Here is a 12,364-nt window from a genome sequence, read left to right on the forward strand (position 1 = left end):
GACCTCTCCAGATGAGTCACTGCACCCATCGCATTTTCGATCTAGAAAACTACAAGCACTAGCACTCTCTTGAAGGAATGTGGGGAGACTTCACCCAAGCTTTCAACATGCCTAGGCTGTAAAACATCTGAGACCTGTTTTCTCAGACCAATTCCCATCAGGAAGTAGGTCTGGGAGTCAGGTTACCCCTAATGGGACCGGAGACTGACCGGTCTAGTTCCGGCAGCCCCAATCCTAACCCCCAACACCTCTGCCTGCACCAGCAAATGCGTCTTCACTCCAGTGTGTGCCCACTTTCACACCTACAACCTTCAGGGAGAAAACCAGGCTGAAACCCCTCAAATATCTTCTCAACCAGGGGTGGAAAATGAGGTCCCCCTAATCTGTTCTGGAGACCTGTACGGCATCATCGCTGTTTACTTCCATGAAATTGTAATTCTGTTATGGAAGCTATTGCCATAAAAGCTTTGTTTGTCATGCTAAGCTCTCATCTGCTAACCACCCTCTGAACGGCGAGCCCAGGGCAAGATTCGTGAGCTCAGGAAAAACGTGCAAAACTTCATAAAAGTGCATTTCAGATTACTTACTGCAAACCCAAAAGCAGAGGCGCTGTACCTCATAACGGAGACAGCTAAAAAGAAAGAAAATATTATTCAGAATATTTTAAGACCTCATGGATATTTTCTCTCATTTCTGAGTATATTAGTATAGTCGACAGGGCCTTTTAAACATCCCTGGAAAAGTTCCCAGAGAATTAAGTTAAAAATTAACTGTACTTGTAACACCTACGAACTAAAACAGGTAAAGAGTGAAGTGAAAAGGTTGCAGACTCCACCGGCAACGTCCTCAAGCACCACAGGGCCGGCTTCAGAATGAAAATGCCCAAGCACTTGTCAATCACACGGCTGCTAAGACTTTAAGAATTTAGCAATGGGGAACAGAGAGCTGGGAATCACATGAAACTATCAGAGCAAAAGTGCAACCATCCACGCTGTTCCCATCATAAGGTAATTAGTGGTGGTATCTACACGCACACGCCATTGCTAACACAGTTGAGAGAAATCTCTTGCCCATCAGAGCTGAAAATCCAGTGTAGGCCTCGAGGAAACTCTTTAGAAAAAACAACAGCAAATGATCTTAACCAAGAGATGTCTACAAATATAGATTGAACAGTTATAATTAAAATGTTTCTCCATATTCAAAAATCTATCTACCTTTGGGGGGGGGGGGGTTAACTGAGCAGTGCATTTGCCTAATTCTGTGATCTGTTCTGTGCCAAAGCAATGTCCAGCTTCAAAGACTGTTCTCGGCTTGACTTAATAAAGGCAGATCTCCAAACAAAAGCCATATTATCAAGCATGTGTCCACCCTCCAACAAAGAATGAAACCCTACCCAATTGGTCAGCAAAGCTTTGAAGCGGATTGTCCCAGGCACAGGTATGACCAACAACTGACTCATGGAGTAAGTGAGGTGTGGGTGTGGGGCATAGAGAGCAATACCCATTTGGACCCCCCACTCGGCTCACCCCATGTCCCTTCTCTGGAACCCATTCTCTGTCCTATCCATTAACATCCACGAATGGGCCCTGGACAGCCATGTTGTGCTTTGTACCCCTGCCCCGAGCCGTAATGGGGTCATGTGACTCAATGTGAACCAAGCATATTTCATTTTCTGTGAAAAAGGAATTGAGACCAAGAGTCTAGTTGGTCAATTAATGTTGTGAGAAGTGACACCTGTGAACACGGAAGTGGAGCTGGCCATCGCCTGCTGTACACACTGAGGAGCAGAGAGACAAGCACGGGGTAAACACAACTCTCGGGCAAGGGAGCCACTAGCTTCTTAACGTTTCCTGGGAGCCAGCCACATTCCAGACCGCAGGCTGTGTAAGGCAAATGCAACTCATTAAACTCCTGACCATCTCTGGTTCTTACAAAAAGCTGTCCCAGTTATCCCTGCTGTCGCTCTTATGGGCACGGGGAGGGAGAAGGGCAGAGCCAGCTGTATGCGGTGACGGGCTGGAGCTTTCATGGGCACCACAGCGGTGGTGGTGCAAAGGGGCCCTGGATCTTCCCAAAGAACTCAACTCACAGGCCACGCAGCCATGGGCAAAAAAAGGCAGGAGGTCCTCTGAGGGGTTGCCCTGAGCACCAAGATAAACTAGAGGATGCTGGGCCTGACTTTGCACTCAGGACTCAGTAACTTGTTACATAAGCTTCATAAAATTTTATAGAAACAAATATTGGGTTTGTTTTGTTTTGTTGTTGTTTTTGTTTTACATTACAGCCTGTTTTTACAGTATCTTAGCTGTGTGCCTTTTGTGGGTTCCTTCTTTATCAGCAGTGGAAACTTTGTAACTCCTACTAACATCCTGCACAGACCCTCACTACATACAGCAGGTAAGGAAGAGCAGCCTGCGCCAGAGTTCTGGCACTGTGTCTCCCCAGCCTGTCCGGCCCGGGCACCATGGAAGGGAGAGCACAACGGAGCAAGCGTTCCACCCGCCAACCCAGAAGGCCACCTGCTTTCCAAGACGTAAACCGTTTCTTTAAAAAGCTTTAATCAAAAAATAAAAAAAAATAATAAAATAAAATAGCTTGACTCAGTTATTTGGTAATACCAGACAGTTGCACAGTGGACTAGAGATTTCAGAGAGGTGTACACCCAGTTGATGATATGGAGAAACACAAGAAACTTTATCTTAGAGACTCTGGAATCCAACAAAGGAGATGGCCATTGGTGGTGGATTTCCCTGACTCAAATGGAGTCAGTGTCCATAATTTCAAACCCTCTCAGAATTATACAGAAAGTTCTGCTTGTGTGAGTGATTCCAGCCTGCCCAGTGGATCAACAGCTTAGAGCACAAGTGGAATATTAGTATTGTTCTATCCCCCCAGGCACCAAGAGGGCTCCAGGTTAACCCAGAGTCCTTCACAGAAGGGAAGGACTAACATGTATCATTTACTTATAAATTGCCTCTATCCAATCTCCTTGATAAGATGGGAAGGGAGAAAATGCCAAAAACTGCATGGGGAGTCCAGGGTACACTGAAGGGCCCTTGACGAGGCCTTGGCTCAGACAGCTTCTCACTGCGAGCAGTTTCCATTTGGAGAACACAGGCCTGGGCCAGGATGACCCAAGGGAGGGATTACAAGGCAGGTACTCCCGGAGCCACAGACGTACTTGGCTGAGGGGAGCTGAAAGCCACCAGAGATCCAACAAAAGTCTAGCAGTGCCTTTAAGGCAGGTGCACATCCCACACTGGATGACAGATAAGGACCCTTTCGACCTCAGAATTATGCTGCCAGCCAGCAAGGTGCACAGAGACGGGCAGAGGGGCAGCCGTGAAGCCGAGCTCTCTTGCCAAGACTGCTCTGGGTCAAGGCCAGGGCCACAGAGCTGCAGGAAATGAAGCCACTGCGGCTGTCAGCTGGCGGTGCGGGGCCTGTATGACAAATGCCACTGCTCCTCTGGAATGGAGTGCCCAATGGTCAGAAGCCTCCAAATTCATCCGGAGAGCACAGCCAGGGACATTTTCAAGAACTCTCCTGCTCCTCCCATTTAGAACCTGTCTCTACCACTCGTATTTTAAACACGTACTCTGGCAGCCAGTGGCCACCAAGAGCCCACGAGGCATGCAATTACAGGCCATCGGAGCCTCATTCCCCAGGGAGCTGGGGCCAGGGGTTTCCCCTCCTCATGGCCCTCTCCCTTTCCATGGTGAGAGTGGCAGCAGATTGCCATCTGATGAGGCTGGCCTCACACACCCAAAAATGCATGCTTCGGCTAGGGGACTGGGCGCCTTCATTTTCTGTGCTTTTTTCCTTCCCTACTAGGGCGCAGAGTCCCTAAAATGTTCCTAAGTAAAATGAAGATCTGCAGTTTTGGGGCCTTCCCGGCATCCATCCCCCATTTAGACAAGAGCACCCTGAGTCTCCTCTGGGGAGAGCTACCTCCCCTGCCCTCAGAGGTTGTGGTTTGGGTGGGATGACATTATCACCCCCACTCTCCTATATCCTTGTCCTACAGCCAGAGTTAAAGATTAAAGGGTGCCACAATTCAATGTGAGCCAGCGAGAACCTGTCCTGAGTTTTTGCTAAAAATACTGGGAAGGGGATGTCTTTCTAAGATGGGACTGTACAGTTGGTAGCATGAAAACAGGAGCTACAAAATACAATTTTGCCTTAAATGGGGAGAAGCTGCCTCACAAGGAAGCCAACAGAGGAAAGTATGGATGAAGGATAAGAGACACAAATCAGACCCCTGATAACATGGACTGAACCTCTGGAATCAGCCCTACCTGCAGTCTACCCCTGTTGTTTTCAAATACATCAACCAAGAATTTCCTTTAATTTGCTCAAGCCAGTTTGAGTTGAGTTCATATCACTTGCAGCCATGAGTCTTAATACAATTTACCTTGTCCAGTAACCCCATGTCCCAAAAATCTTCTTTCAGTGCTTAAGAAATGGAAAAACACTTTATACACAAAAGATTCACCGTAGGTTTATGTAATTTATAATAGCAAAACACTGGATGCCATTTACATGTCCAGCAGTAGGGTGATGATTAAAGTCCAGTCCATTAAAAAAATAAGCTATATGTAAGATATTTCAAAGTGTTGACCAAAGGTACGTTTAGTCAATGCTTATGTGAGCTCATGAGTTAGAATAATGAGTGATAATAAACACAGGTGGTATGATTAGCGCCATCAGCACTGGGTGCCATGGAAAAGGACGGGACTAGGTCAGAAGGCATTCTGGCTAGCACAGGTGCACACTTAATGGGGAGGTCAGCGGAGGTTTCACTGAGTAGGTGACATGTGAGCAAAGACTTGGAGGAGGTGAGGGAGTGAGCCATGCAGTCACCTGGAGGAAGAACCTTCCAGATCATGGGAATGGTCAGTGCAAAGGCCCTGAGGTGGAACGTCTGGTATGTGTGAAGCCATTTTGCCTGAAGCAAAAAGGAGCAAGAGGAAAGTTATGTGACATAATAGATTTCCTTGCTGCTTGAGCAAAAAAAATGTAGAAAAGGGCAAGATTCAAGATAAAACGTGATATAACTAGCTTTACAGTACAACCACGTTTTTAAAATGCATTGTAAACAACTAGAAGAAAAAATAAAAGCAACTCAAATGATAATAGTAGTCAATCTGTGGTGGGTGGGGATATTTGAGTGGATTTCTTTCCTTTCTGGTTTTTGGGTTTTTTTGTTTTTTGTATTTTCCACATTTTCTACAACCACCATACATGATCATTCAAACCAGAAAAAAGAAATCCATTCTATTTGGGGGGGAAAAAAAATTAGCCAACTCCTAACAACATAGCCAAAGATCTCAAACAGAAGAGCAGAAATCAGATTTATGCCGCACATCGGGGAATAAGCTGCAGTGTTTCTGGCTAACGGGAGCACATACTAACATCCACATCTTTTTTTTTTTTTAATGTTTTATTTATTTATTCATGAGCATCAGAGAGACACAGAGAGAGAGAGGCAGAGGCAGAGGGAGAAGCAGGCTCCCCGCCTAGCAGGGAGCCTGATGCGGGACTCGATCCCAGGACCCTGGGATCATGACCTGAGCCGAAGGCAGATGCTTAACCATCTGAGCCACCCAGGCGCCCTAACATCCACATCTTTATTATGGCTCAGTTTCTGAAATCCACGTCTCTGAGCCAGATCACCTATACAAGCGGGTCGCTAATGCCACAGAAGCACACAGGAGGGCCAGGCAAGCCAGGGTGTAGCACATAAGCAAAATGTCCCTCTCTGCGTAAGGGCCCTCCCGCCTCCCAGGTTTTTGCTTGTCCTACACTCTACTTTCATTTATGGGTCAAGGGAGTAATAACAGCTACACTCCCAGAAGCACACACACAAGTCTTAAATAAATATTTATACGGGTCTGGTTTAAGACCAGACCTTCTTTAACTAAGTCACACTCAGGCCAGAAAGCCCATCAGCTGGAAACTCCAATTCAAACAGAAAGACAGCTGGAAGATGGAGTGGACCCAGGCAACCCATTGTCAGGACAAAGCCGAATGCAAATCACACAGCTGAATAAGCAGCAAGCTTTGAGGGAGGGTTGGGGAGGTTCGAAGGGCCTTGGAAAATGCACAGAGAGGGAGAGTGCCAGCAAGGCGACCGAGAGCCTTCAACAACGTCAAACAAAGAATGCCATTTCAACTGCAGGAGAGATTTACAGCAACAATGAGGTCCCATCTGTCATTCTCTCCTAAGTAAGGCAATAATTATCTTGAGCCTTAGCACTCTTTAGCAATACCCCAGGCCCTGTAACACCTCTGAGTTGCTAAATTATGTGGCCAGTAAAGCTCCGTTAATAAATCAACCCCACTTTAATTAGACCACCTCTGTCAGTCAGGCGCCTGGCAACCGCCTCGCCCACAGCCGGGTAACTGACCTAACTTGAGAAGCCTTTCCATCACCACCTTCATCACGTTTATGGCAGCCTAGACAGAAGAGGTGGAGCTAAGAGGGGTCAAAATTAATTGGTTTATGTTCAACTCACTTCCACAGAACGTCTGGTAACTTCCAGACTCTCCCCAACTCAAACAAATTATACTTCAATAATCTGTGAAAGGATGCTGAATTCAGTCACCACTGCAGGAAAAGAGGGAGAAGCAGTGTGAAAAACAAATCAAAATGGCTTCACCCATTAGACTCCTCATCCTCTGCTACAGCATAGTGCCTTGACTTTGCATTTTATTGGTCTAGACCAGAATTTGCAAAAGGGCCCCTGAGGATAAAATTTCAAAGTTGTTGTTTGACCTACACAGTACTATTCTAATATCAGAATTGGCTACCACTATTTTTTTTTTAAGATTTTATTTATTTATCTGAGAGAGAGAATGAGATAGAGAGAGAGAGCATGAGAGGGGGGAGGGTCAGAGGGAGAAGCAGACTCCCCGCTGAGCAGGGAGCCTGATGCGGGACTCGATCTGGGGACTCCAGGTTCATGACCTGAGCCGAAGGCAGTCGCTTAATCAACTGAGCCACCCAGGCGCCCGGCTACCACTATTTTTAAATCACGAGACTTCACAGATTAAAACAAAGAGGTACACCCGACTGTTTGATGGATCTGGAAAACCCGAGACTTGCTGGCATGGAGCTGTTCCCTTCTCCAGCAGTGCCCATGCTGCATCTGGTTGGAGCACGCACCGTTGGCCACCTGTCTCCCCTGCCGCATCGGGCCCAGCTGGCCTCCCTCACCTGCTGGCCACCTCTGGTCTCTAGCTGGCCCAGTAAGCTTCAGTTTGGGACTTTAGATGCAGCCCATGAGCAGCATAAGGGAAAGGACAGTAGCTTCATCTCCGTATCTGCAGTTCTCAGCAAAATGCTGCCGGACACTCATTGTGCTGCGTGGACGGTAGCCTCCAATGTTTCCTACTGTAAGGCCTGGCTCTCGGCAAATTGCAATTATCTGTACCACGGGCCAGGTGCTCAAAGCCTGTATCATTCTTGGAGAGTTTCTGCAGAGCCAAGAACCATTAGTTAGTCCCAGGGAGGCTGTAGACGTTGCCCACCCACCCTCCAGGGCTCTGCCAGCCTACAAGGAAGCAAACCCTTGCCAAGACCCCAGCCCTGGCTACCCAACTTTTATGAATGTTTATAGACTATCTTCAGTCAAGTAAACGATTTCCCCTCACTCGTTGGCACATTGACTCTAAAGAGTCTCACTGGCCAGAATAAATAGTAAGAGCATGGTTCTTGCTTAATGTCAATTACATATTTTTCATCACATGAAATTTTACTCCTCCCTGTGCTATATGGTTCCCTGTGATGCCAGCACAGCTCTCAGGAAAGTAGTCTATTGCCTGTGGGCAACAGGTGTGGCTGGGCATCCTCAGACTACACTCAGCTCCTGTCCTAGCAACCCACCCTGTCCAGACCAACATGAGCAGCCTGAGCTCACCAATCATTCTTTCACTCAACAAATGTTTATTGAGCATCTACTACATGCCATATACAATTGTGTTGAGCTGGGGATACCACGGTTACTTGCTCAACGATGTGATGAAATATGCCTCTGAAAGCCCTAACTATCCCTTAATCACAGAACACTATTTTTGTCTAGTAAATAAAGCATTCATTTAATAGAAAACAGAGATGGGGCAAATTTTTATAACACAGAACCCTCACAGTTTGTCTTCTCTAGCCTTCTGTTCTGAGTGTGATTGCTGGGAATTATAAGCCTGAATGCTCACTCTCAGCCCATTCTTTCTAACTTGGCTCAGCACCTCTCCTGTGCCACCCCACACCCCCATCCCTACTGCTCTCACCTTGTACCACCCAGAAATGATCCTTGTCTTCCCCAACCAGCTTATGAAAACCTTAAGTCAGGGGTTACATTGTATTCAACTCTCTAACCCCAGGGCCTGTGAAAGCACTAGCACATAGTTGGTGCTCAATAATTTCTTATTGAGCAATAAATGCTTGAGCAATCTCTAAACCTAATAGTAGTATCTGGTTTTTATTTAACATGCAATGAATAATTCATGCCAGAATCAGAAGCTAATGCTCTGGGTAATGAGAGCTGGCAATGGTGTGAATGTTGCCACCTACGGCCATCCTTTGTCAGATCACTAAGACAGCCCTTCATCTGACCCCGCTGACACCATACCACACAACGGACCTCGCTGGCTTAAAGAGTTGCGAAAGGAACTTTTTAAAAAGCGGAACACATCATGAAGAAAAGGAATACAATGACTAAGACTTCAAAGACTTGGCTTAAAGAAATGGTGCTGGATAAATACTTACTCAGTGGAGCTGAATCAAACTCACTAGAAGACCATCAGCATTATTACTTGGAGAATAAAAGCCAAACATGGAGGAGTAAAGACCTTTTCTCCCCTCCCTTCCTACCGCTCTCCTCCATAAAACCCACCAAAGCAATGAGAAGCATGAGCCACTAGTGAAAGAATATCATGCTCAAAGAAAGGAGCAAATGGTCAACCTCAAACCCCCAACTATAAAGAAAGTTTACAAATACATTAAAATTTACTTTACACTGAGGAAGATGTTGAGAGCTGCTAACACACCTGCATCACATGTTAGCAGGAGCTCAGAATGTTCCACAGTTTGATGCTACTACCATCAAGAGCCCAAACAATTAGCCCTTCAAGGCATGACAGGTTTGGGGGAAGCAGCATCCACTCCGGAACCCCTTCCTCAGAATCCACACACCAGAGAGCAAGGAAGGTGAAACCAAAGAAGTGCTCAGACAGCCACAGGCATAAGAATCAGGCAGCTGGAAAACCAATGGCATTTTCAACGAGAAGAGCAGAGGCTGCACAGTCAACCAGGCAGTATTCCCTCGCTCACAAGGAAGCAAGATGATCACCGAGGTAGACTCTCAAGATCAGAGGTAAAGCACCCTGAGGAAAGATACTCAGAGCCGCATGCTGCTCCTTTCTGGCCCCCAGGTCTCTATAAAGCCCTGATTTTTGAATAGTGAGGTATCAGCAAACTGGCAGACAGAACCAGGGAACCAAAGAGAATTGAGATGTGCATTCAGCGGGCGCCTGGGTGGCTCAGTTGGTTAAGCGACTGCCTTCGGCTCAGGTCATGATCCTGGAGTCCCAGGATCGAGTCCCGCATCAGGCTCCCTGCTCGGCAGGGAGTCTGCTTTGTCCTCTGACCCTAACCCCTCTCATGTGTTCTCTCTCTCTCATTCTCTCTCTCTCAAATAAATAAAATCTTTAAAAAAAAAAAAAAAAAATGTGCATTCAGCAAACGTAAGGCTATCAGGCACTAAGTCATTACCCAAGTACCAGTTATTTCCTGAGTAGCCACCAACAGTGAGAAAATGCAATTTTAACAAGATACCATTTTGAACAGATCAAATACCTAGAAATAAACAAATGAAAAATGTGTAAGACCTTTACCTAGAAAAATAAAACATTATTGAGAGAAATTAAAGAAGACTAAACATATGGAGGGATATACAATGTTCATGGGTGACAAGACTTGATATTAGCAACCAAAATTCTAGCAGGTTTTTTGTAGAAGATTAAGATTATTCTCGAGTTTAAGTGGAATGTGAAGAGTCAAGAGTAGCTAAGATAATACTAAACAACAACCAAAAAGCCCTGGAAGACAGTCACCACCAGATGCCAAGATTTATTTCAAAGTTTCAGTAATTGAGACAGAATAGTACTGGCCTAAGGATAAACAAAAAGACCACAGACCAAAATCAGATCCACACACAGATGGTCACTTGGTTTGTAACAAAGGCACTCCTGAAGAACACTAGGGAAAAGAAAGGTCTTCAATAAATGGTACTGGGACATTGATTCTACCTCACACCATACACACACGCACAAAAAAAAAAAACAACTGGGGATGAGCTGTAGGTATATATGATAAGTACAAAATAATCCAGTAGATATCTGAAATACAATATGGGAGAATATCTTCATAATCTTGGGGAAAGAAAAAGATTTCTTAAATAGGACATAAAAGCAAAAATCATAAAGGGAAAGATCAGTAAATTAAACTACATTAAAAGACCCCACTGAAAGAGCAAAACAGCAAGCCAGGGAGAGGAAGAAGATATTTACAATACTAGTAACTACCAGTGGACTGTATCCAGAATATATAAAGAAGTCTTCCAAATCAATAAGAGGGAAACAACCCAAAAGGAAAATGGGCAAAGAGGTAACAAGCTTCTTGTGAAAATGATACACAAATGACCAAGAAACATATGAAAATATGCTCAACTTCACTGACAACCAGGGAAAATAAAATTAAAATCACAAAGAGATACCACTATACAAGAAAAAAGGCTGACCATTTCAAATGTTAGCGTGGATGTATTCCAACTGGAACTCTTAAAAACTGCTAGTGGAAGTGTAAGTTGGTACAAACGCTTTAGAAAACTGGTTGCCAATATCTGTAAAAGAATTATCATACTCTATGCCCCAGCCATTCCACTCCTAGATATATACCCCAAAGAAATGCATTCATATGGATATGAGAAGACGCTTATAAAACCATCCAGAGCAGCATAATTCAGACATGTTTTATAACTGTCACAACTGGAAACAATCCAAATGTTCAACAGTTGCATGGGTAAATTGGTGGTATCTTCATCCAATGGAATTCCATACAACAGTGACAATAAATAAGTTATAGCTACTTATAATTACATGTGTGAATCCCAACAAATAATGATAAAGGGAAAGGAAGGAAAACAAAGCATTCACTGAACAGATGATCTATTTATGATTCTGTCTGTATAACATTTGAAAACAGACCAAGCAATGCAGGGTGGCAGAATTACAGGATATGCTTACCTCTGGAGAAGGGAGGAGTGACTGGGAGGCAACAGGAGAAGGGCTTCTCAAGTGAAAAGGTGAGTGAGTATGAGTGGTGGTTACATATGTATGTTCATTTTGTGAAAATTCATCAAACTAAAATTTTGATCTGTGCATTCTTCTGGATGTCTATTATACTTTAGTTTTTTAAAAAAGAATACTTACAAATCAGTTTTTTTTAAGATTTTATTTATTTATTTGACAGAGAGAGAGCACAAGCAGGGGGAGCAGCAGAGGGAGAGGGAGAAGCAGGCTCCCTGCCGAGCAGGGAGCCCGATGCAGGGCTCGATCCCAGGACCCTGGGACCATGACCTGAGCCGAAGGCAGACGCTTAACCGACTGAGCCACCCAGGCACCCCATTACAAATCAGCATTTTTAAAAAAAAGAACCCAAGGGCCTAAAATATAAGAAAAGATATGAACTAGCAATTTCAGAAAAAGAATCTAAAACAGCCAAGAGGGCAAAATTCGATAAAAGAAAACTTCAGGAGCACCTGGGTGGCTCAGTCAGTTGAGTGTCTAGCTCTTGGTTTCAGCTTAGGTCATGATCTCAGGGTTGTGAGATTGAGCCCTGTGTCAGGCTCTGTGCTCAGCGGGAGCCTGCTTGAAGATTCTCTCCCCCTGCCCCTCCTTCCCTCTAAAATAAATAAATAAATCTTTTTAAAAAAGAAAAAGAAAACATAAGTTCTATTTCACCTATCAGAATGGCAAAATAAAAGAACTTTTTAAATGCCAAGTGTTGGTGAGGGTTAGTGAGGGGATACAAATCCTCTCATTCGGTGCCAATGGGAAAACCTCTTCAGTGGTAAACTTGGAAATGTTTAACAAAATATAAGACACACATCTATTGAACCCAGCAGTTCTACTTTGAGAAACATACTCTATATACTGGCACAGGGGCAGAAAAAATACATACAAGAGTGTTTATTACAGATGTGGAACAGTGAAACATTAACCACGTAGACATCCATTCATAAGGGAGTGATTTAATAAGGTATCGTACATTCATACTATGGGATGATACCATTAAATTCTTTTT

General features: G+C 44.6%; 1 protein-coding gene across 1 annotated transcript in view; it reads right to left on the bottom strand.

The window, feature by feature from the left end:
• TMEM163 (transmembrane protein 163) overlaps positions 1 to 12,364 on the bottom strand; it is a 224,624-nt gene that overhangs the window by 88,597 nt on the left and 123,663 nt on the right. The window contains exon 3 of the mRNA XM_045868972.2: positions 588 to 631. Coding sequence (XP_045724928.1) covers positions 588 to 631 — 44 coding nt within the window. The remainder of the gene's footprint in view (positions 1 to 587; positions 632 to 12,364) is intronic.

Source organism: Mirounga angustirostris, unplaced genomic scaffold (assembly GCF_029215605.1).
Source record: "Mirounga angustirostris isolate CCGP_5_RB_7025 unplaced genomic scaffold, mMirAng1.0.hap1 SCAF_3, whole genome shotgun sequence".
In the NCBI taxonomy this organism is placed as follows: Eukaryota; Metazoa; Chordata; class Mammalia; order Carnivora; family Phocidae; genus Mirounga; species Mirounga angustirostris.